We start from the raw sequence: 25,826 nt of genomic DNA on the forward strand, positions 1-25,826 counted from the left end.
CATGGGAGAAGGCGGCGGCGGCCGTAGCTGTGGGACCACTAGGGAGCTGCAGAGGCTGAAGCAGCAGGCGATGGAGTACTACCGGGAGAACGACGTCCCGCGCAGGCTGGAAGAGCTGCTCAACTCCACCTTCTACCTCCAGCCTGCCGACGTCTACGGGCACCTGGTAGGGACCTGGGACAAACACCCTCTTCCCTCCAGCCCCTCTCCCCCCGCCCCACGCTGCGGCAACGCCATGCGCCTGCGCCATAGAGTCGCGCACGCGCCCCGCCGCCGCGGGCTCGGGATCCATGGTCTTGCGGGGAGGCGACCGCAAAGGGAGAAGCGGTGCGGAAACCTGGGCGGGAGGAATCTCGAGAGAGACAGAGAGAGAGTGGTGGACAGGCAGCCGCTAGAGGAAAGCGGGGTCTAGGCGCATTCGGGGCCGGGCAGGCTTCCTCGCTACCTCTGAGCCGGTCCGCCTGGTTGCCAGTTCTTTTTAAACACCTTAATACCGCGTAGCTCAGCTTACCAACCTGCAGCGGCCTCCGTTTGACCACGGATGAGTGCCCTGGCATTTGCCTCAGCTTGGCCTCAGCCTACCCTAGGCCTCATGCCCAGCCCGCTCTCTTTGCTTCCAAGTCTCACTTTCAAGCCTATGCTCTCCTTGCAGTGTGCACCCTTCTCATCCTGGATGCCTGTCCCCACCTGACCAAACTCCAAATTCACATCAGTCTTGCCCGTTTCGCCTGAACATTTCCTGCACGTGATGAGACCCTCCCCAGGCTTGCGAGCTTCATGGAGAGCAGGGGCCTTTTCCTACCACCTGCCTAGCCCCTGTGCTCCGCACAAGATCGGGCACATACCTTAGCCTTAAGCAATGAGCAGTTGAAACAAACAAGCGTGTTCTCATTTACAGATCCGTTAAGTACTAGCCAACACCTTCCTTCTGGAAGGCAGTGTGGTTGGGACAGCAGAGTATGTAAATGCAGTAAAGAAGCACAGTGTGTTTACAAGGTTCAAAACCACGCCTTGTTGAGGCAGTTGATATGGAGAATGTTACATGAATGTTTATTTTCCTTAGTCATGGCCTAGAAGTGAAAGTTGTATGTTGGGGCGGGGTGGGGAGGGATGTGCTGAGCTCCCAGTGCTATGTGATTTATGTTATTTCACTTAATCTTTAGGACACCGGGAGGTAAAAATGATGATTTCCGTTTTACAAATAAGGAAACTGTGGCCCAGTGAATTTAGATGATTTTCTCAAGGGACACAGTGAATGACAGTGACAAATCGAACCAGGTCTGTGTCCCTAGTACCAAGGAGATTGCATGGTACATAGTGGACACTCAAGCACTTACTTGTGGTACAAATGAATGAATGCAACTCTGAATTCCATTCTCTTTCCACTGTCTGTTACTAGATGAATTCTTTTACGTTAACTAGTCTAACTTCTTCATTTCACAAAGACACCAAGACCTTGTCTCACAGCTACCTAGTGCAAAAGTTAAGACTAGAAACGTGGACTCGGGTCCCCCAATGTAATGTTCTTCCCAGTCTGCTAGGCAGCCAGAACTTTGGTTTGTACAGCTCTCTGGGAGCTTGGTAAGGGACAAAAACCACTGTTACATAAAATAACTGGAGTAATAGATAAGGTGATATATGATTGTGCTAGACTGAGGGACAGATCACTGTATGCCTATCAAAGGAATTCAGGGGTAGGGAAGATGCCTGTAGGCTGTAACGTCTGAGACAGTTTTGGCTTGGACTTTGAAGGATGTTCAGGAACTGGACTAGCAAAAACACAATGTCCTTTTCATTTTATCACTGTCTGGGTTTTGGCCATCAGTATTTACATTTAGTTTCTCCCTCTATCGAGCCCAACCTGAATCGTGCTGCCGGAGCAGGATTCCAAATCTGACCATCATTCTTTTGCTCAGAAACCTCCTGTGGCTCCTTACTATTCCCTAAAGCCTGAAGTTCCTCCCTTCCCTCCCCTTGGCGTATCATATTCCTTTGTATCTGCCCTTGATTTCTCCCCCTTGTCTGCCCAGTGAAATACTACATATTCTCCAATGTTCAGCTCAAATGCCATTTCTTCTCTGCTTCTGTTACATACTAGAGGAACTGAGTATATATAAATCTTTATATATATATATGGATGGCTTGAAAATTGACTTTTGCTTTAGCTGTGCTAGGGCACCGCCTGCGAGCTGATGAGTAGTAGATGACCTATTATGTAGGTTGAGGTCATTGGCTTTTGAGAGACCTGGTCTGTAATGAATGCAGATAAAGAGCTCAATACAATCTGGCGATAAAGAGGTCAAGGAGGGTGTGCCTTCACCTTCCCTTCCTCCTCCTCCTACTCTCCCAGTTCCTGCTCCTCTGTGTAGAAACGCCACCTTGAATCTTTTTACCCAGGCTTTTTGAGTGGGCTTTCTGCTTCAGCTTCATTCTCTTCCCTCTCTTTCTTGGATCACTTCCAAATGGCTTCTGCTTTCCCACCTCAATGAAACTGCTATTACCAATGTTCCAACAACCCTCTTTGAACACGTTCTGGGCGTGAACTGCTGGTGAGTGAAGTACGGCCTCTGCAGAAGCCTTCACCATTAAAATATCAGATGCCTCGCGGGAAGGAATAAAAATGGGCCCCCAGAAGGTTCCCAAAGTTCGCATCACAGCGTTTAGAGACCAGCTGACTTCCATATCTTGGACAGCAGAATGGGTTAGGGCCTGCTAAAAAGTGACATGGGGTCTCTAAGAAATGTATGTGAAAACATTCCCAAGTGTGCCATGATTGATGGACAGTTTGCTTCCATATAGGAGTCTCTTCAGAGAAACTAAGTAATAATTTTCAAACAACTATGCTCCTCCACTGGGTAGCTGGAATCATCTAATTAAATCAAAGGTCTTTGTTTCAAAGTAAATTAATATGGCTAAGACTCCAATCCTGAGTTATTTTTGTTTGTTTGTTTCTCCTCCCTTAAATTCATATGTGCTACAAATTTCACTCTGAGGCACCATCATCAAAACAGAAATGGAAGACAACATGGCAGATGGAAGATTATCTGCTTCTGGAATAGCCAAAGTTAGTGTGGGCCTCATATTCCTGACTTGTAAAAACAGGGAGTATAACCACATTCCTCATGCTTATTTTTCTTCCTAAAATGCTATGAATTTGAAGGTAGACTTCATGTCCTTCTCCCTTTCCGCCATCAATTGATAGCAGTTGACATGGATTCTGGAGTCAGCCTGCCTAGAGGTGAATCCCAGCTCAGCCAGTTATTTTGCAATCTTGGGCAAAATATTTCATCTCTCTATACTCAGTTTCCTCATTTGTAGAGTGGAGATTTTAAAAATACTACTGATCCCATAGGGTCGTTATAAGGCATAAATAATGTGGGTAATACACTTAAAACAGTGGCCAATACAATGATCTATTCTTTAAAAAAAACTATAAATATATGTTTTAGATGCTTTACAGTTTTATATTTTGTTAGATACTATTCTGTAAAATGGAGAAGTTTATTTGATTTCTAAAATTATATTGTGGATTTATGTCATTTAAAACTGCTTTTTAAATAAATCTATAAGAATAAAAGACTTGTTTTCCTTTTTTAAAACTCCGTTCAAATGTTTCATTTGGCTTATAAATAAATTCACATTTTATAATAATAAAAAGAAAGAAATGTATGTGAGTTTCTGCTGAGAGTTCAAAAGAGAACAGATTGTTCCATATCCTGGAGACCCCACATCAGGTTAATCCAAATCTCAGCATGTGAGGGCAGTTGCTAGCCTAAAGCAGCCCCCCTTCCCACATGAGGAGGACACTCAGGGAGAGGTTTAGTAGAAACTAGAGTAAATGTGAATGACCTTTTAAAGATAAATTAGTCATGGTATTGTAATTTTTGTTTTTTGTGTGTGTTGAAGGCAAACTGCTTTTCTAAACTTGCAAAGCCTCCCACCATATGCAAAGTAGTGGGGAAAAAAGTATTGGATGGACTGGGGCTTCCAACCCTACAAGTGGAAATATTCTGCACCATTCAAAATTTTCCCAAGGTACGAAGAAGCTTAAACGTGTTCTTTATTGTGTCCTGGTTCCATTGCATTTATTAGCATTTATTGTCTAAATTGTAGAAAATTAATGTTTTGAAATTCAGCATTTGTGAAATATACACATACATACAAGTTGTAGGTAGTCATGTACATAAAGCATGAACCATACAAGCAAGCATATTGCTTTATTATGTTTAAGTGCAATATTGGTACAGACATGACATGCTAGCCTGAAGATGATCCAAGATGGAGAAATGGGGCAAAAATAATTTTAAAACTCGGACATCATTAATGTGATGAGTTCTATAAATCTATAGGTGTGTTTATAGATTCATATGTTTATATATAGACTTATATAGATTTATAGATATGTGGGCTGATCTACACAAAGAAAAATTCATTTTCATAATTGTAATAATTCACTTTAATTGCTACATATTTGTTAGAAATAATTTTGCTACCGTCTCTGGGAGGCAAATAATTATGATTAAGTCTGTATCCTTTTAGCTATTTATTGGAGAGGTAGTGATAAAAATGAAGTTCAATGTAAGATTTTTATAAGTGTATTTTAACAAGGTGATAATTTTAAATGTTCCCTGAAGTTAGGTTCCATACAGTTTCAACAGTTATAAAAATATCTCAAAGAAAATTATATATTCTCATTTTCCCTTTGAAATTGGTGATAAAATATCATGCGCCTTAAAAGCTGGATACATTCAATTTCTTCCTTTCTGTAAGAGGGAGGGGAAAATGCAGAACACATTTATATTATTTTCAGAACATATGTTCGGTGGTGATCTCAACGCACTTTGAAGTCCACGAGAACACTGCGCCCGAGCTGGCGGACGCGGAGCAAGCGGAAAGGTCCAATGCAGTCAGCACGGCTGTGCAGTGGGTCAACGAAACCATCACCGAGGAGCTGCGGGGCCTGGCGCCCTCCAACCAGGCTGAGGTGGACCGGGTGCTCAGGTAGATCTTGCGCTTGCCAATGAAAGTGTCCAGTACAAATAGTAGCTCTTTTCTTTTTATTTCACCCACCAATAAAACAGGCCTGTCATATCTAGAAGGTACGGTCAGGAAGTTGAATAAGAAGCCTATGCGAAAGCAGCGAAATGCACTCTTCTGAAAACCTTGTTTTTAAAATGTTCCTGTGTGAGGCGACGTCAGGCCTCTCCGCCTCTTTTCCATGCGTAGGATTCAGTAAAAGTTTCAATAGTTTCTCAGGAAAAGCATTAAGTGAAGAATCCAGATGGTGTCCTTTCTGTCCCCCCCCCCCCCATATGCCACCTTTGAGGGCTTCATACTCTTTCACGGAGTCCAAATGGGTGATGCTCATGGTCAGTCCTCCAACCACAAACTGGTTTTCCATGCTTTGCCCACAGGTTGACTTTAACACGTGAAAACCAAGGAAGTGGTTGCTAGGGCTGCATCAGGATTGTTCAGTGCCCAGCCAAGGAAGGGTTAACATTACTGTTCCTTTTGTGCAAGTCCAATGCCACAAGCCTCTTGGCCAAGCAAAAGTCACTGGATTCTGTCTTTCTCCAAGCTCCACCACTTGCTTAATTACACAGAACATCACATTTTAGTTTGCTTCAGAGTTGAATCATAACCTTTATAAAAACATTTTTTCAAATTGTTTTTGGTTTTCTGGGTATTTTTTGTCTTCTCATCTGCTGTGATCATATTCCTAATTTTATTTCCCAATGTAGTTTTTCCAGACCTTCTATTTTATTACATTCCTTTTCTCCTGGAATTTTTCTTCCTCAAACCTCCCATCTGGACTGGTTCCTCTCTAGCCTACTACAGAGATGCTTTATTGTCCTCCTACTTCCTCAATCCCATATCTTCCTCTTTCTTGACTTGCTGGATTACATCCTTTAATTATTTTTTAAATTTTTTCTTTAAATTCAATTTAGCTAACATATACTGTATTATTAGTTTCAGGGATAGAATTTAGTGATTCATCAGTTGCATATAACACCCAGTGCTCATCACATCACGTGCCCTCCTTAATGCCCATCACCCAGTTACCACATCCCCCCATCCACCTCCCCTCTGGCAACCCTAAGTTTTTTTCTAGAGTTAAGAGTCTCTTATGGTTTGCCTCCCTCTCTATTTTCATCTTATTTTATTTTTCCTTCCCTTCCTCTATGTTCCTCTGTTTTGTTTCTTAAATTCCACATGAGTGAAATCATATGGTATTTGTCTTTCTCTGACTCACTTATTTCACTTAACATAATACCCTCCCCTAGTTCTATCCATGTTGTAGCAAATGGCAGGATTTCGTTCTTTTTGATGGCTGAGTAGTATTACATTGTATATATAAACTACATCTTCTTCATCCACTCATCTGCCGATGGACAACTGGGCTCTTTCCATATTTTGGCTATTGTGGACATTGCTGCTATAAACATCAGGGTGCAGGTATCCCTTCAAATCACTATGTTTATATCCTTTGGATAAATACCTAGTTGTGCGATTGCTGGGTCGTAGGATAGTTCTATTTTTAACTTTTTGAGGAACGTCCGTATTGTTTTGCAGAGTGGCTGCACCAGTTTGCATTCCCACCAACAGTGTAGGAGGGTTCCCCTTTCTCTGTATCCTTGCCAAGATCTGTTGTTTCCTGAGTTGTTCATTTTAGCCATTCTGACTGGTGTGAGGTGGTACCTCATTGTGGTTTTGATTGGTATTTCCCTGATGCCGAGTGATGTTGAGCACTTTTTCATGTGTTTGTTGGCCATTTGTATGTCTTCTTGGGAGAAATGTCTGTTCCTGTCTTCTGCCCATTTCTACTAGATTATTTGTTCTTTGGGTGTTGAGTTTGATAAGTTCTTTATAGATTGTGGATACTAGTCCTTTATCTGAGAAGTCATTTGCAAATATCTTCTCCCATTCCAGGTTGCCTTTTAGTTTTGTTGACTGTTTCTTTTACTGTGCAAAAGCTTTTTATCTTGATGAAGTCCCAATAGTTCATTTTTGCCTTTGTTTCCCTTGCCTTTGGCGATGTGTCTAGCAAGAAGTTTCTGCAGCCAAGGTCAAAGAGGTTGCTGCCTGTGTTCTTCCCTAGGATTTGGATGGATTCCTGTCTCACATTTAGGTCTTTCATCCATTTTGAGTTTATTTTTGTGTGTCCCTTTTGGGACTTCTCAGAGGTTTTTTTTGTTTTGTTTTGTTGTTGTTTTTTTTTTAACTATTCATTTTAAGGCTTCCTTCCCACCAAAAAAAGAAAAAAAGAAAATGAATTCTTGCCCATTATACTATATATTTCACTGTCTATTCTTGGCTCATTTTTCTTTTGATGGTCATTTATTCAAAAAGAAAATCCAGTAGCCCTTAATCAAATTATATATTCAAAGTTTACTTTAAATATATAAACAAATAAGCTCAAATAAAAAAAAAAAAAAACAAGCACTTAAAATCTTTAAACCTTTATTTCCAGGCCAAAATTAATTTCAGCTCTTGAACACAGTTTTGTAACAGCATCATTATTTTGGGGCCCTGGAAAGTGAAGCTGATTTGTTTTTAAGTAGCTAAAAAAGCAGAGTTAATTGTTGAAACATATTGAATAGAAGTCAGCACTGAAACTGACCAAAATTATGAGTGATATTCACTGTAAAGCCATATTTTCTTGCCATGAAGGACATTCTTTGAAAATAAAGTACGAGAAGACAAAGAGAGGAGAGACCTGGAAAGGGGCCTGGAAGACCCAGCGGTGCTCATCCCTTCGTCTCTACCGCCACCACCACCTCCTCCTCCCGCAGCCAAAAAAAGGGGACAAAGGCAAGGTCAGTAGCTCCTTGCAGAACCTTTGATAACTAGCATGTGAGGAAGAAAGGCTGAAGCTCAGACTATCTTTCCAGTTAGAGTCTTTTTGCTGCAGAGCTAGGTTAGGCTCCCCCCCCCCACCCCCGCCCGGGTACCGTCCACTTCCTTGCTTGACGCTGCCATGTTGGGCAGGCAGGGGTTTACTCCAACCCACCCTCCCTTTTGTTTGTAAGGAAAAACTATTTCTTACCCAGAGGTGAGCACTTACCAAGCAAAGTGCACTGAACCGTGGCAATGCTGGGGACAGGGAAACGGAAAGTGGCATGGGAGACCTTTAACTGCCCCCCAAAATATTCATTAGCTCATCAAAAGCCACTCCATATTATAAAGATTAGCGATATCCTTTGGTATGAATAACCAACATTTTCTCAGTCCTATTAATAACATATTAATAAAAGTTTTCTTGGGGCGCCCGGGTGGCTCAGTCTGTTAAGCATCTGCCTTCGGCTCAGGTCAGGATCTCGGGGTCCTGGGATTGGAGCTCTGCATCAGCTCCCTGCTTCTCCCTCTGCCCCTCGCCCCTGCTCGTGCTCTCTCTCTCTCTCTCACACTCACTTTCTCTCTCTCAAATAAATAAAATCTTTTAAAAAAAAGTTTTCATTGGAAGATTTTGCTATTTTAAAGCAAATAATCAAAGTTATCATGGCCCTTTGTTCCATGCTTTCCAGCATATTGTGAACTTCAGCCCCTCTAGTATGTTAATTCTGGAGCTGCTGCTAGTATTGTAAATAGGGTTCTATGTCTTTCCAACAGGCTTCTTGAGGGCATGAATCATGTCTCATTCAATTTAGCACCACCAGGGCCTAGCATGATGCCAAAGCATAAAGTAAACACCCAATAAATGTGGGTTCCCTTGAATAAGAAGGCACCAGAACCAGGAAGGGGATCAAAGAGACCATGGAGACATGGTTTCTTATCTCCTAGATTCAGATGCTGAGGCCCAGGGAGGGAAGGAGAGTCTCCCAAGGCAAAAGAATCATGTAAGACCCAGCTCTATGAACGGGGGGATGGCCGCTGCTGAATCACAGCTAGAGATGCGCGGAGGGTGTTCGTTTGGCGGTTGCTGCTGCCTGGCAGAACTCGGAGCGTAAGGGAAGGGACGAAGGAGGAGGGGACAGGAATTTGCTAAACCTTTACTACGTGTGATGGGGTTCCGTGCCTTATTCCACTTGGCTTACCTGCCTGACGCAGGCCAGCAGCTGGGGAGGGGCACTAGCCATCTACAATGGGTGGTGTAGCACCTGAGCAGGCTGGGTGGCTGGGAACCAATGAGTGTGAAAGGTGGGTGAGGCCGAGGGTGGGTGGCCGGATCTGGAAGCCATTTCTAATACAACGAGGCATCTGTTTGGGGCTGGCCAGCAAGCTTACTAGTTAGATACCCACGCGTGAAGAGGCGTGTTCAACAGAAAGCTGGATACACAGGAGCCATGGTGGGTGTAGAAAACAAAGGACTTGGAATTCAAAGACTCTCCAGATCTTCTTCATTCACTTTCTGTTGGATATCGGGCAAGTCTCTTGACCCCTCTAAGCCCTAGTTTACTTCTGTGTGAATGTGGGATAACAGTACTTGCCCTTTTATGATTGTCGAAGGAGTTAATCTTGAATGTCTGAAAATTTCTTGGAGTGGCAAAATCCATGGCTACGGATGATCTGAACATTCGGGAGTCGTAAGTGAAGTCACACAGAAACTTCTTGGGGGGTTGAGGTGGAGAACATGTTCTCCCCAGCCTCAGTTTCCCCCCTTTCTTTACTCTGGGCCTTCACATCTGTAAGCAAAGCATTAAAAAATATAGTTTTATCATAGTCAAACGTCCTCGAAAGGAATCTTTTATCCCTGTTTTTCCCTCCAGGGAGGAATGATACTTTTACAGAGAAACCCATTGTGCCTCCAGAATCCGTTGAACCTGTACTGAATGGCAGCATGGCCATAGGGGCCGTGTCGCTCGCTGTGGCCAAAACCAGTGCCATCCTGGACAATAACCCCCTCTACTTAAACATCGCATTACTGAAGCACCGTCAGGTCAGTGTCCATTGTATTCCATTACAAGGACCCGTGAGTATCTCAACGCCAGTGAACTGTGTTTCTTGTTTCTCCGTGCTTTTCCCTCTCCCAGGAACAGCCCACAGAGCTAACTCTGCCTTTGCCCATGGTGTCTCTGGTCAGCTGTGGGAAGTCATCACCTGGGAAGCTGAATTTAATGAAAGAAGTGATTTGTATACCCCATCCTGGATTAACAGCTAAACAAGTACCTTCTATTATCTCACACTACTTTTTCTTTTTCTTTTTTTTTAAGATTTTATTTATTTATTTATTTAGAGAGAGAGCATGAGCAGGGGGAGGGGGAGAGGGAGAGAGAGAATCTCAAGCAGACTCCTGGCTGAGCATGGAGCCCAACATGGGGCCCGATCCCAGGACCCTGAGATCATGACCTGAGCCGAAAACAAGAGTCGGACACCCAACTGACTGAGCCACCCAGGTGCCCCTCACACTACTTTTTCTTAAAAAAATAATAATAATAATAATATTCCATCATCAAGGAGTCTTTAGTGTAGGTCCCCAAGGCTTATGACACCAAGGGAGGGAGAATTAAATATAAAATGAAAAAAAATATTTTAAGAAATCAGAGAAGCAGGAAAAAAGCAAAACCTCAAATACAAGGGGCACATTTAAGCCACCTTCGATCTCTGGTTCCCCTCGGCACTGACTCATGCCAGTGGTTCACCAAGGAGCCCTGGGTGAGTAACTTGGCAGGCTGGGTAGTGCTGGAAAGCTGTTATCTGGGGGAGTCGAGGCATCTTTATTTGCTGGCCAAGGCACTGTGGTGGCAGCAAGAGGAAGCTGGCTCTTTCCTAAAAGCCAGTTCTGTTCAGGAAGAGCTCCAGGGCCGACCAGACTGCCTGGCACGAAAGAGAGGTTCAGTGCATGCTTCTAGAATGAAGGAATCCTAAGTTGCCTCTTTATACTTAGTGGTGTGCTAGTGTCTATATTGTTCTTCACTGGCCTGAATGAGCCCATATGCCCTCTTTAAATCTTCATGAAATATTCTACCAATTAGGCGTTAGGAAGAACTTACATTCATGTTCTGTAGTGGATGTTTTCAGAAAAAAAGTACAGGAAGTTCCATCCCCTCTGGTAGTACATTGAGTGATATTTTTAACCTAAGCTAGTGAGAATCATTTTTTTCTTAAATCTCAAGATAATTTCTTCGTGATAAAGAATTCTTTTTTAAAGAGAATAACCATTACCTCACGATGCACCGATCGTGGGACAGTAGGACTTCAGAGCTGGCTCACCATCTGTCAGATCGTGTTCAGACCCTAGCACCGGGATCTTTCCTGCAGTTACGTTCTGTTGTGCTATTCGGGTACCAGAGTACTTGGCATGCCATCCTTTATTTGTCTCCATATGCAGATCCCACAATCGTCAGAATATACTTTTCTATTTTTTTAAGTGACCGCAGCTTTATACTGATTTAAACACTGTCATGCAGGATCCCTTGGTGACCTATGACATGTATTGCAAAAGGGTTGGTCAAGAGGCTATGAAAGACAATGAAGCTGACTTGATCCAACCAACTGAACCAGTCAGTCCTGAACAATGAAGAAAGGATACTGAGAAGAGCCTCATTCATATCCAACCAAATAAAAATTGAGGGCTGAAGATTAACATTTAATCTTCTGATTTTGTAGACCACATCTAATCTACTAACCAGGATACCTTATCAGGGACCCTACAAATATTCAGTTAGAAATAGCCAGTGTGTGCTGTAAGTTTTTATATTTAAAGTTTCTAGACTACAGTTGTGGAAGATCACGGTTATTTTGCTAGATCACGGTTATTTTACTTACAGGGTGTGGAGATGCTTCTGGAAATTCAGAAACAAATTAACAAAACAATTGAAATGGTATGTAAAGAGAATCTATGGTATCTAATTGCTGATACTGACATCTTCTAGGATACAAATTATACTTCATTATGAAATTAACTCAATATTGTTGTTACTGATATGTAAAATGTATTCATTTGCCTTAGGTTTTTCATACGAGCCAAGCATATACGTTCCTTCATTGGCCATGGATCCAGTTTCTAATGGCACTTAACAATCTCATCAGCTGGCTCTATGCTAAGATCATCCCTTAGGATTTGCAAAGAAAGGATTTGGTCCCTAGGATGTGCGAGGCAGTTTAGTGTAATAGTTAAGGCACGGGCTCTGGTGTCTACTTAGAATCCCGGTTGGGCAAACGGGAGCCTTTGGCCAGGCAGCCCTCGAGGGGGGAAGCCACAGCGGCAGGACAGTGACAGTATGAGTCCCTGGTTGTGCCCGTGTTTGTCTTGTTCACCACTATATGTCTCCTGCCCTGCACATTGATTTGCTTCCCGAGCGTGGTATTTTTACCAGGGGATAGAAAGTTCAGCTGACTCCACAGTGCAAAAAAGCAGAACTGTATTTGCATGTACTCAAGTGTGAGCCCTGCTGATTCTTGACAAACATGCCCCAGTTTACAGAGCCAGGAAATGCTGGGTATTAAAATGCATCCTTTAAAGGCTGAATCCTTGCTCCAGAAAGCTGTCAACACCCCCATGTTGTGGGTATTGAAAATGAGCAATCATCTGTGGAAAGTATCTTTGCTTTTCATCTCAAATGACATTACACATACCAGATTCATCAGATTTAATGACCTTTGGTTGTTTCCAAAAGTCAAATCCACCCTGCGGAGAAAGTGTTTGTACCTTAACAATATTTAAAACAATATTCAAAACAGTCTAAAGGCAGATCCCACAGTGATGTTGCTCCCTGAGGGCAAGGAGGGAATGTCATAGGAGTGAATAATACTTTATTTATATGAGTAGAAATGCATTTATATGAATGGAGGCAGAATATAAGGATGAACTAAAGGGAACACGTACCTGAGTATGAGAAACAGTTTGGAGTTTTTCAAAATCGGGAGGGGCTGGCATGGTCCCTACGTGTTGGGGCGGGGGGCTGCGGGGTGTGTGTGGTTTGTGTGATTCACAGTGTGACTGGTCAGGCCCCAGAGCAGTGGGCAGGCCCTAGGACCTGAAGCTCTGCTCACTGTTACAGGCATGTCTGAAAATGGCAAGTGATTTTTCTCTCTCTTTTCTGTCCCACAGCCCCCTCCTCCAAAAACAGAGACCAAAAAAGGGCATAATGGAAGCAAAAGAGGTCAAGTAAGTTTATGTATTTCTTGCCCACACTTCAGTATGACACAATTCATTTATATACTCCCTGCCCCTGTTCTAACCCCAGTCACGGTGCTCCAGGAACAGGGCTAATGCACTCGGAAACTACACAGTCATGCTCCTCCAGGAGCACTAAACCCGATGACCCCAGAGCTGGAATGTCATTCTGCCCCACCTCCCTGGCCAGAGGCTGCCGGGCCAGCAGTTGTCTCTCCGTCGGACAGCTCAGAGGGTGTGCAGAAGCATTTATGAGTCCAATATAATAGATTATAGTTGAAACTTGATAGGTGAAGTGTTGGGGAAGGTGAATCTCTGCTAACCAGCTGAAAGGCATATAGAAAGTTTTTGATTTTAATCTTACCCCTACCAAGTAAGAGAGAAACAAAAGGCACAAAGCGATAGCCATTTCTTTCTTCGGGTCCTGAAAAGGCACCCAAGCACCATTTCAGATGAACCATTCCCGGAGCTCAGATTTTGTCGGTAGCCTCAGACAAACAGTTATTGTCCAAATTGGCCAGGGTGGCTTCAAGAGCCTTAGGAAACCATCTCTACCTGATCAGACAACAGCTTTGGTGACTGTGGGTGCTCAGGCAGATACACCACTTAGATGCCTGAACTTTCAACAATATGGTTGGAATAACCAGTAAGAATCCTGGAGACAATGCACGTGGCAGTGGGGCTAGTACAGATGAAAAGTTAAACTCCTCCTCAACACTGGGAGAGAGAAATGTGTGAACAAATACACCAGAAAGTTAAGTACCTGACGGTTGTATCTGTTGGGATGAGCACAACACTCTGAAGTTAGACCCCTCAAGAGAGCCAGGGCACGATGACCAAGTAACCAAGTGTCAGCGACGTCCGCCTCATTCCAGCAGGTTGTCCTTTGTGTTCTGAGAAACTCAGACCAGGATCAGCCCTTCCCATGATCAGCTTTCCTACTTTTTTTTTTCTGTTAGAAACAGGTTAAATGGTAGATTCTAGGGAGGCAGCCACTACCAGTTAAGAGGCATGAACTCTGGAGCTAAACTTCCTGGATTAAAATCTGTTCCAAGTTACTTACCGCTCTGTAAAATGGGATAATAATAGTACCTGCTTCAGGGGGTTGATGTAAGGAGTAAATGTATTTATGGAAAGCATTTAGAACAGTAACTGGCATTTAATAAGCTCTAAATAAGTGATGCTTTTAGAGCTTAGAAGACTCTCACAAAACTCAATTGATACACGGCAATTTCCCCACCTATTCCTTTGCCAAATAAAGGGTTCCTGTCCCTGACATTAAGAATGTCAGGTGGTTCTTATAATTAACTAGTGCGATCAGCAGAGAAATGGGATGTTTCTATCTAGGTTCATGTTTGCCCTCAAGCTGGCGTGCATGTGCACACACACCCTTCAGAATCACTGATAGTGCTTCAAATGTGTTATAATTCATAGTGGCAACTTATGAGGAGGGCACGTCAGGGCTGACCTTGCACCAGAAACACATGGCTGCCTTTCCCTGGGCTGCTCTGGGTGCCAAACCTTCTTCCGCGGAAATCCATCCGCAGTGCTGCATTGTTTTAGCAGAGATCTTCTACCCTTATTCAAATAAAACCTTTCCTGAAGGAGGGTTCCCTGTTCACGCTTATATTCTTCAAAAGGAAAATAGAACACAGGAAAGAGCAGGTTTGAAAGTGGATGGAGGAGGACAGAGGTAAGGACAGGCCAGACAGACATCTACAAGGACCGCCTGGAGTTTCGCCCACTTCGGGGTTGCGGCCCAGGCCAGCCTGTGTACAGTGACACAGCTGATCAAGACATTATAAAGGCACACCAGAGAGAAAAGAGCGTGCCCAGGTCAGGCCTGAAACCTGGAGGCGGGAAAATTACTCCAGACACTTTGGGCAATCATATGCCCGAAGGTCACGCAGAGACGAGGGACACCCGGACATAAGGGTAGGGCAGACTCAGAGGACCCCATGTTCAGAGCGCTGTGTCTGGTTGTCAGCAGTGCCTAGTTTATAACCAGGAAGCTCCAGGACCTTTACTGCTCTATATTTATACGCATCATTTGCTTTCGGTCTTATAGCAGCCCATCATTGGCAAGGTGTCCCATCTTGGCTGTTTGACCATTAATTCCGACACCATAGAGCAGCCGCTGATCCTAATACAAGGCATCTGTGCGAGCCTGGGGCTGGACATGGGCACAGACCTGCACCTAGCCATCAACTGTGCTGCACAGGAGCTCATGGATTATGTAAGTTTCTGCTCCAGGACACTTACTTTTTTGTTGGGTCCCATTATTTTTAAATTAGAACTCAAAAGAAGCATGTATCTGAATATTTTCCAAACAGATCTTATTGCTTTTATTAATATCGTGTGAGGGTTCCACATATAAATGGAGTTGAGAAAGCCAGGTTAGCTAATGACCAGAAAATAACGTAACCATGTAAATTTTAAAAATTAACAGAAAATGTCAAAATAATTACACACAGAAATTCTGTAACAAAAATTGCTAAAATGGGTTGCTTACATTGCAATTGTGAGAGCTACTGAAAATAACAAACTGGTATGTTCTGCTGAGTTCACTCATTTGGTCGGTAGATGCTGAACTTGTCGAGCATGGAAAATGGATCCGTTGTAACTGTAACTTGGTAAGCCTTCTGGCCAAGTAAGTGGTTCTGAGTTTCTGCTGTGACTCACTTTTTAAATATAAAAATATTTCCAAGTTGTTGACATTTATGGAGAATATATTTTTATCCAGTTAAGCCCATCCACAGTGTTATCCACAGCCTGGGTTAGGAGGACAGAGCTTTAGCGATGAAACTTCACCCTGAGACGACACCACGTGGGGGCAATTATTTAAAAAAGAATGGAAAACGGGTTCATTTTTTAAAAGCTGCAGTCCTCACTTCCTTAGGATAACAGAGCGGCAGTTAACCTTTCAACCTGGGAAGCTGGCATATTCGCAAAACTGTTAAAAGTTGTCTGTCTTCTACACATACTTCCCTTTTTCGAATACACAAATGCGGAGCCTGGGTTGTATACAATGCCCAGCGTGTTGACGTACATTTGTGGTGACTTGGTAATCAAGGTCAAATTCAGGGGACTTGGCCAAAGACAATTCCACTTTAATTTGCAATTCTTTTAACTTCAAAGGAAAACTTGAACAGCATATAAGAACCCTAAGTTTCAGCTGACTTCTAAGCCCTTTTAACTTTTCTAAAGATACTACACGCATGAAGGCATGTTTAATGTAATTTCCTATGCTCCACATAATGATTGGTTCCTAGACATACTATTACGAAAAATAATTGCATGTTTTCATCAGCAACGTATACCAAGAACTATGAATATACTGACTACTAGTGCTGGGCTGGAATGGGTATTTTTTGCTTATATTCAGTGAAATGCATTAGCTTGATATCAGATAATTCTTACAATGTTAATTCAACGTCATTAGCATTTCTTTACTGACAAGATAGGATTTTCAAGGTTTTGCAGTAAAGAAACTAAAAGTTCTGGCTGCTTTTTAATCTGAGAAAAGTATAAAATCCTTTCAAGTATGGATTTCTTTGGAACCTGCTCAATTCCAATGGGATCCATTCCATCAGTAGCCATAGCAGGAAGGCGTTAGCAAACCAGTCATTCTGCTCCCTCCTGCCTCCTTCCCAGTACCTGAATAACCCAGGGGCATCCCTGAACACAGACTTGGAAATCCGTGCTAGGTTTTGCAGACAGACGACACTCGATCTTTTAGCCCCGTTTACTTCCATTCTTGATGACAGGGGGGTGCTTTCCAGACTTCAAATGAATGGAGTTGACCTAGAACTCCTTCAGGACCATATGGGTACTTGTAGAGCATGCACACAACCTGAGAAGGAGATGCCTTCACATGGGTCACCGGGCATTTCAGAGTGGCTGTTCGTATCTCCAAAGCCTCACCCTGCTTTCAAATTTTAGGATATTCGCGGTGCAGGAGACCAGCTGTTTGTTTACTGAGAGTGGAAAGGTGGTGGGTTCTGGTGAGTGGGAAGCTAGGCACTGCTGTCCTGCTTTATAAATTCATGTCATCGCCCGAGGACCCCAGCATGGCCCATCACAAGCCTAAGTAAGAAATTAGTCCCCTGCTACTGTGTACCTGGTCTTGTGCGGAGAAGGCTTCATCTGAAGTCCGTGGGAGGAGCTCCATGGGGCAGGAAGAGGAATGGTGACTTGATTTCCCCAGGCTAATATTTAACAGATATTTAAACAAAAGTACACAGATGTCTCATGGGAATACGGCCCGAAAAGAACGTTTACAGTAGGCAATGAATAAACGCGAATGGGAATCCCGCCTTTCGCCTTCGAGGAATTCCTCATTTATCTTTATTTTGTTATTGTCCTTCCGCTTGCCAGAATAGAGGAAAGTATGAAGTGATGCTGGGAACACACAAAAACGCAGCAGAGATGGTTGACCTGTATGTGGATCTGATCAACAGGTTCCCTTCAATTATCGCCTTAATCGATCCTTTCAGGAAGGAGGTAACGGGAGTCACCTTGAATTTTATAACAGCACAGAGCAAAATCTCATTCTTTTGGCTTGGTCACTGGAAACACTGCCATCTGGGCTGGGGCGGAGGGGCTTTCCTTCAGCACAGGTGAGGGGGGCACGCACCAAGCAAGCGCAGAGCCCAAGCACAACGGCCTGGGAGTATGCCTGTGTGCAGAACGAACAAGCTCTTCCCGGGCACTCGGGGGAGGGGGGTCCCGTGTTTTCACAAGCAGCCCGGGGACGGCCGGCCAGCCACCTGCCAGTGGGCCCGTCCCACGCCCGTGCTAACACGACCGGAAACTTGACCTCGGCTGGGCCCCGTGTGCCCAACCTCCATCCACTTACCACACACGCAGGAAAGTCGCAAAACCAGATTTTTAAAAAGGTTTCAGATGGCGAGGTTCTTCCATCTACTCAAGCTACGGCATCCCACGCGGGCTGTTCGCGTGCTCTCCCTGACGCTCGGAGACTCCAAAACTTAAGTTCTTGACGGTATGGCGTGGAGAGAACCATTAGATACACTGAACAGACCCGCCCCCTCGGAGATCAGGCCCGGATTTGAAGGTGGGGCCCGAGAACAGAGCTGCGTCGCGCTCGGGGTCCCAGCGCCTCGCTCAGCCACCGGTCCTGTCACCACTTGCGCCACAGCCCCACGCCCGCCGAGCCGCAACCCAGCTCTTTATCCTGTTGGCCCCTGTCTTCCGGGCCTTGTCCCCGGGCTCTGGCCTCGGCTGCTTTTCCTTTGGCAAGATGGCCTGTGTTTGGGCTGTTCTGGTGGGATAGGTCGGAATCTGGTACAGTGGCGTGGGAGACTTTGTAGATCATCAGTTAAAAAACACGAAGTCTTTCATTTCATGTGATGGTCTCCCCAGTAAAAACGAGAGTGCTGAGGAGGAGAGCCTAGAGCCCTCACAGGCTCATCTCCTTCTGTTTTCTGTCCACCAGAAAGAACAGTAGAATCTTCTGGCCAGCCAGTTGTTAGTGGTGTTATGGATGATTCAGTGGGTAGGAATAGCTTGGGTTCAAAGGACTTCAGAATCGATGTGGAGCATTTACTGTGTGTTAAACATTTTATCCATCAGATCTTTAAGCTCAAATTTAATCATTTGAAGTTTCTGTTGAATGAAGCTAGTTAATTTGTGTGGCCGTGGTTCAGGCATCATTCAGCCGCAGAAACAACAGAAAACTGTTTTGTGGATCTCAGAAAGGTGTTTAACTCTGAGGAGGAGCTGTAGGGTTCCTGTTGTTTTGTGATCATGCTTAATCCATTGTAACGATCGGCTCTTCAATATTTACCCAGGACTCCGAACAGTGGGACAGCATCTGTCATGCTCTTGGTTCCAGGTGTTACATCATTGCAGAAGCTGCATCCAAAAGCATTTCGAAACTTCTAGAGGGTGGCGACATCGGCACCCCCAAATCCAGTGGGCTGATCATCAGACATACCAACCAAACCACGATGTCTGACTTGGTGGAAATAACCCATCTTCTTGACAGTGAGTAGAAGTATAGGTCTACAAGACTCAGAAGGAACATAGCTTGGTTACACAAGGAGCCAAAAAGATGCAGTTTGTCAGTTAATAAAAAGCATGGTGTGAATCTTGGAAGAAAAGCAGATGTCCAGCCGTTTGTGAGAGCTCTACTGCTGGGAGACCCCTTGCCGCTAGCTCACCGATCGACTTCCCGGGGGTCCCACCGCAGTCCCAGCCCAGGAGGCCCCCCAGGGGAGCCGTCCCGCAGGTGTGGCTGAGGACAGTGCCCTATCAGCTTCACACCACAGGACACTGATCCCACTCGCCCACCCTGAGGTTGTACAAATTCCTCACAAGTTTCAAACTCTTTGCCAGTGTGAGGTCTGTGAACGTGCTTTGCCCTGTGTCATTTACTCAGCTAACTACTCCTGATCCTTCACGTCTTTCCTTAAAGGAAACCTTTTCAGATATATAGGACTTTCCTGGCTCCCCCACCCCTACCTGCTTGCTCTGAACCTCCCTCATAGCTCCCTGTACTTTCTCCTTGTAGTACTGGCCACAGTTACGTGTACGAATATTTAATGTCTGGTGTCCCCCCACTGGACCATAAAGTCCCATGAGTTCACAGGAGTCTTTTTCAGTGCCTGAAACATGAGTAGGTCTCAGGAACTAGGCAGAAGGCTTGTCTAAGACCTGGAGCAGGGCTCAGAGCCGGGCTGGCGGCCAGGGGCCTGGGCTGGTGCCAGACAATGGCATGGAGCATGCCTGTGTCCCTTGTCCTGCAGACGGCCCAGGTTAGGGCCCAGGGAGGGCGGTCCTGTAGGTGATCGATGGGAGGCCCCAGCCCTGGCCTTTCCTCCAGGGGCCAGCACTCAGCAGGCATGCTGTCATCCCCCTCGGACTGCTACTGTAGCTCCTGCCTCAGAAACACCAAACACCGTCTCCGGAGAAAGAACCTTGGCTTGCATTCTTTGTAGACTTGGCAAACTTCAGGGGGTTCTGAGCTCCTCAAATTGGGATTAAGGACCATCAACACTGCTTTTCTAATCAGTTAACATTCAGAACGACAGATTCCTTTGAATATAATTCTCCACGATGAATTGCGAAATCCAATAAGGCATATCAGCTCTCCAAATGACACCCTTGCACTTCTCAAAGGTGCACACTTTTCTACAGTGAACATGGACAAGATGGAGTCATGTCTTACAGCTGTGGTCTTAGAAACAGGTCCACCTCATCTGAGCATTTTCCCCCTTTAGTGGTCCTAAAGGTCTTACAATTTATGGTATCTTAAATTTGATGAAATTTGGCATTCATGTAGTATTTAGCATCTGAGCTACTGGAAAGAGATAAACAGATAAAACCAGGGTAGTAAAAATACAAATGTTTAGGTCAGAATTCTCTGGTGGTCAAATCATTGACTCTTCACAGGAACGTTATAAATCTTGGCAAATTTTAAATTTTGGTTCCAGAGGCTCATGTGTGTGTGTGTATACACATTTACACATATATACACATATATTTGTATTTATATGCACATATATGTATACACACATATATACACATACATACATGTCTGTCTGTGTGTGCGTATATATATATATACATACATATGCCCTTATGCTCATTGTTTCTATGCCATCTAAACCTGAAAAGAATTCCTCTGCTCACAGGTAAGAAGCGCATCGCCGTCTTTGGAAGTGCAGAAGGAGAGTCGTCTGATGACAGCCTGGTCGATTTGGTAAGTACTGAAAGCTGGTCAATTGCAGAATTGCCAAAACACTGCTTTTATCGCGAATTGGTATTTCAGAGAAATGCAGTCTTTGGCGGAGCAAGTCATGTAACCTTTTATGAAATAGACTTGCTTCCTCCCAGACAGCTACCTTTTGCAAAGAGCTAATCTTTGAACTTTTAAAAAGAAGAAAAATTGAAGTCCTGGGAAAATGATGAGCCCACTTAAATGGCTGGGGTGTGCACTTGCAATCTTACCGCCTAAAATGAAGCGAGAAAGGCCACAACGTTCTTAGATAAAATCAGCATGCTCACATGACTAGTAAAGCATCTGATATGTAGTCATGCTGTTTACCTTTTGCCATTCTCGGTCTGCAAGCAGGCCACCTTACCTACATAAAGATAAAATACAAACTTGTAAGAGAAAAACCGAAACAGCACAGTGCCAGTGCCCTTTCTCCCTAAAGAACTGTTTGTATTTTAGCAAAACGTGAGTTCTTGTTTAATATCAATTTTGTCCCCCCACTCCTACCCCCTGAAGGCCATCGGACTCGGTGTCCGGTTTATCAAGTTGGGAGGTCTTTCTCGCGGCGAGCGGGTGACTAAGTACAACCGCCTTTTTACTATAGAGGAAGAACTTGTCCAGAATGGAACACTGGGTACGTGCTGCTTTCTTGTTTTGTTTTCACTTAGCCATGAATAAGAGAACAAAGATTGGAAGAAGGGGAATAGGAGGCCCTCGGCAGGAGGGCAGGGGAATCCAAAGACTATAACTAAGTGCTGACAAAACTAGGGAGGCATTTGCCACAATGTGCATTGTTTTCTTAATGGATTATCTATTTACCTGGATGTTTCAAACTCTCGCCCTTCTTCTTGATGAATAAGCTGCGTGGTGCTTTTCAATAGAATTAATTGATTGGAATCTCCAAGCCTACCTTTTGTTATGGTCCAAATTATAGCTAAGGTCTCTCTGACAGCCCCTGAAAAGCTAAAGGCAGATGTTTTCCTGACGATTCTTGAAAACAACTCCTTGTACTTAAGCAGACAGCATGTTAAGTTTAACGTCATAATAAGCCTGTGGTCTCGAGAGAAACGAACCAATCATTTAGGAAGTCAAACCTCTGCAAATTTGCATGCTTAGAAGGCAACTTGTATACTGGCTAATTGGAGAAAAATAGCCCAGAGATGCATTTTTACCCTTCACAGGACTGTGATGGCCAAAAGCAGGTGCAGAGCACACAGAGGTATTTAAAGAGACCAAGTTATTGTCTTTGTAATTCTAAAAATAGTTTGCATTTTACGATAGAATAAACAAATCACTATGCTGGGAAAAAAGTGTTTAAGTAGTATTGACAAAGTATGAAATTTTCTTGGATGCTATACATGAAATCTATTAAATGATAAACGTATTAGGGCCTGTACTGTAGGGCAAACCAGTTCTTGCATATGACAGCAAGGAAGTAGTCCTATGTTGGGCCTCAGGATATACATTGAAAAAATAAAGAAGCCAATAGAAATTGTAATTAGGAATTTGTCATGTTTAACATATGTTATGACCTTGAAACACACCCTAAGCTTCATAGAAAGTAAAAATATAATTGAGAGATTCTTTAAGAGCAATCAAAAGTTAGTTTGTGTTGTTCAGTGTGTGACACGGCTTGTTTTTTCAAATAGGTAAAATCACGTTGTTCCTACGTATTACCTGGTGGTTTTTTTTTTTTTTTAATGTCATCCTGACTTGTGAAAGCCTTAAGTTCCTAAATGGCCCATCACATTTCCAGCCAGACTTCACCACAAGAGAAACAGCCGCTTCCAGGCATCAGAAAGGATAGTGACCCGGAGGCCCAGCCCCTCCCTCGGGGCCAGAGCCAAGCCTTGGGCATTCTGGACTAGATTAACAGATTACAGGCATGCCTCATTTTATTGCACTTTGCTTTACTACTCAGATACTGCATTTTTTACAGAATGAAGGTTTGTGACAACCCTGTGCCGAGCAAATCGCTGGGCACCATTTTTCCAACAGCATTTGCTCACTTCATGTCTCTGTGTCTTGTTTTAGTCATTCTTGCAAAAAATGATGATCAGTGGTTCGCTGAGAGCTCAGGTGATGTTTAGCATTTTTTAGCACTGAAGTATTTTTATTTAAGGTAGGCACATTGTTTTAGACATAATGCTATTTACTGCACACTTCACAGACTACAGCATAGTGTGAACCTAACTTTTATATACATTTAAAAACCAAAAAATTCTCAAGACTTGCTTTATTGCAGTGGTCCCGAACCACACCGACGGGATCTCGGAGGTGTGCCTGTGATGAGAATTTCTCTGTCATTGGCCTGTGGTCAATACACCCTACTGACAGTGGTCGATAAATGGGAAGGGGACCAAGAAGTGGAAAGACAGATCTCCCCACTGAGAGAAGTAGGAAATCCTGTAAAAGCTCAGCTATTAACTGAGCACTGTCACTGCCCACAGGGACCCGACTGGAACTGAGTCTGCAGTCGTCCGCGTGGCAGTGCTTAGTTGGCGACGGTTTGTACTCACGTAGTGGACGGGCCTCTCCTCTTCCTCTGCTCCTCTTCCGCTAAACCTCTGCCCAAAGTCCACTGCACACCAAATGTTCCAGAAGGGCACCATGCAGACCGAGCAAAACAAGTGTATTGCACAGTTAATGTCTGAGCAAAGTCAGGCCCAGTTCTAAATGGTCCCGGGACCTTTTCTAATGGTGAGGGGACACCTCTGGGCAGTTCTGAAGATAGTCTCCTTTACGTCACAGAACAAAAAACATCAAACTCGGCACCACTGGATTTGACACTAAACTTTATTGTTGTTGTTGTTGAATAGGTTTCAATGAAGAACACACATTTTTTCCCTTGAATGACGAAGCTGAAAAGGGGACCAAGGCACCCGAGGCTGCGGCCACCATGGCTGGTGAGCCGCCCGAGCTCCTGGAGCCCGTCTTCCCCACAGAAGTGATGGAGTCATCGGCCAAAGCATGAGCGTCTTCTGGACGGGGCTGTGGACACCCCGGCTTTCGGCCACACCGCTAGCATGAGACCCACAGAACCCAAGTGTGTCCTCACGTGAGGCTTTGCTCTAAAACATCCCTAACCAGCGTGCTCTTTTTATTCTTGTGATTTCACTGTTTGGTGACATTGATGCGAGGTATTTCTGCCCGAAATTACACCCGTAAGCTGTCTTCCAGACATCCCATTTCCATGGGGCTTTCGTTTGTGTACCAGCTCCCCTGTCCACTTGGGGAGCCACGACCTAGTAAGAGGCTAGTACCCCTGCTGCTGAGCGCACGCTCGGTGCCGCTGAGTCCTGGTGCCCGAGAGCACAGGCGCATTTTTGTGGCCAGCCTCACGCAGGAAGAAGTGAGAGAACTTCAGCTTTTTTAACAGCCAAACAGCTTCTTCTTACTTCCTTACCCTTAATTCCCTTTTCCCTGATTCCCTCCTCTTTCTAAATTTTCATCTTTATTATATTACTTACATGCTTATGGGTGTCCTAAGATCCTTTTTGGAAAAAGAAGTATAAATGAATAAACCCATCAGTAAATGGATACATATTCTTAAGGTAATTAACTGCTCAATTATTTATGCAACAGCATCTAACAGGGGACTAAAAATGATCGATCATACAGGCTGACGAAGCGCTTCTCTCGTGAGCCGGTTATCAGGGTTATAGAAGAAAAGTACCAGAAATAAATTTATTCAAACACGTACCTATAGATAGAATAATGTCCCACCGCTTTATATATTTTAGATTCTCTGTTTAAAGTTACCATTTGCTTTCCTCCAGAATTATAAAAATTGTTATATACTGACCTATAGGAGCGTTGGCTAAGTTGAGATTTCTGATATATTCTGTAAGTTTTTACTAAGTACACTGAGAACTTTTCCTTTTGAAGAGTACCCATAGGGAAACTTAATGGCCTCAGGCTAAAGCCAGGGCCTTATGCTCATAGCAATGATCTGAAGTCGGCTCAGGGGCACATTCTCTCAGAGCCCAGGGCAGGAGGACTGGTTGGCATCTAAGCTGCGAGAACTGTGTCTCAGTTTGTGGTTGTTACTGCCTGTCCCGAGGCTTACCATCACATAATGGGGTACGAGAGACAGGAAGGAAAATCCATTTATTTATGGGTTTTTGTTTTTTGTTTTTTGTTTTTTTAAGAGAGAGAAAGGGAAAGAGAGTGTGGGGGGAGGGACAGAAGAAGAGGGAGAGAGAGAATCTCCAGCAGACGTGGGGCTCAATCTCACAACCCTGAGATCATGACCTGAGCCAAAATCAAGAGTCAGACGCTTAACAGACTGAGCCACCCAGGCGCCCCTGAAAAATTCATTTTAAAGGTGGGCAGGACATGACTGGGTGTTCACGTAGCCTTTGCACATGTCCACACACACACGGAATAGGGGAGATCACTGGAGAGTCTGCCCTGGAACCATAACATGAATTATAATTAAATGAATGGAACCAGAGCAAAAATATACAAACTAAGTCAGTAACAAAATTAAATTAACCAAAGAGGTCATTTATTACCTCAACCAGGTCAGGGCTTTCATTTCAACACAGGGCACAGCCCATCCACCTTTTCCTCACTTGACTGGCGTCACCAACGGAGAGGGAACATTCCAATATCTCAAAGTGATGACCACAGTTCCCACTTCTATCTTCTCTCTCTCTCCACACGTATATGTTAATATGTCATCGGTATAAAACATGTAACATACACTATATAGAAGTTATTATCTATAAAAGAAGTAAAAGAGACTACTCATACCCCATGTAAATCAATGACAGTAGGACTGGGGAATGTTAGTGCCAGGGAGAAACTTCCAAACCAATCGAATCTGTTACATAAAGGCTGCTTGATGATCCTTCTAAGGTCAGTGATGACGACGGACAGCTGTCCCCTCTCCACAGAGTACTGCCAGATAAGCTGACGTCGTTCCATGACGAAAGCGATTCAACACACACAGAAAAATCATCCAGGATTCTGTAACATGGACTAGCATTTACCTAACCTACAACCTTACGATGGTCTGGAAAG

General features: G+C 44.0%; 2 protein-coding genes across 2 annotated transcripts in view; one reads left to right on the forward strand and one right to left on the reverse strand.

Moving 5' to 3' along the window:
- The window catches only part of HSPA12A (heat shock protein family A (Hsp70) member 12A), a 158,669-nt gene extending 158,460 nt beyond the window's left edge, over nt 1-209 (reverse strand). The window contains exon 1 of the mRNA XM_032423492.1: nt 1-209. Coding sequence (XP_032279383.1) covers nt 1-3 — 3 coding nt within the window. The 5' untranslated portion in view covers nt 4-209.
- Nucleotides 2-24,943, forward strand: ENO4 (enolase 4). Its single transcript, XM_032423495.1, has 14 exons — nt 2-166; nt 3,907-4,035; nt 4,811-5,001; nt 7,672-7,817; nt 9,708-9,877; nt 9,972-10,103; nt 11,709-11,762; nt 12,992-13,048; nt 15,126-15,293; nt 17,435-17,560; nt 18,871-19,066; nt 20,716-20,783; nt 21,315-21,432; nt 23,618-24,943. The coding sequence occupies exons 1-14, from the start codon at nt 2-4 to the stop codon at nt 23,770-23,772; spliced, it is 1,875 nt and encodes a 624-aa protein (XP_032279386.1). The 3' UTR covers nt 23,773-24,943.
- The last annotated feature ends 883 nt before the right edge of the window (nt 24,944-25,826 follow it).

This window comes from Phoca vitulina, unplaced genomic scaffold, assembly GCF_004348235.1.
Source record: "Phoca vitulina isolate PV1807 unplaced genomic scaffold, GSC_HSeal_1.0 scaffold28, whole genome shotgun sequence".
Lineage (NCBI taxonomy): Eukaryota > Metazoa > Chordata > Mammalia > Carnivora > Phocidae > Phoca > Phoca vitulina.

Bases quoted from the DNA above. Each gene is read 5' to 3' on its own strand.
- ENO4 (XM_032423495.1), top strand. From the start codon at position 2: ATGGGAGAAGGCGGCGGCGGCCGTAGCTGTGGGACCACTAGGGAGCTG. The intron at 7,818-9,707 runs GTCAGTAGCTCC...TTTTCCCTCCAG, and splicing joins AAAAAGGGGACAAAGGCAAG to GGAGGAATGATACTTTTACA. The intron at 17,561-18,870 runs GTAACGGGAGTC...ATATTTACCCAG, and splicing joins TCGATCCTTTCAGGAAGGAG to GACTCCGAACAGTGGGACAG.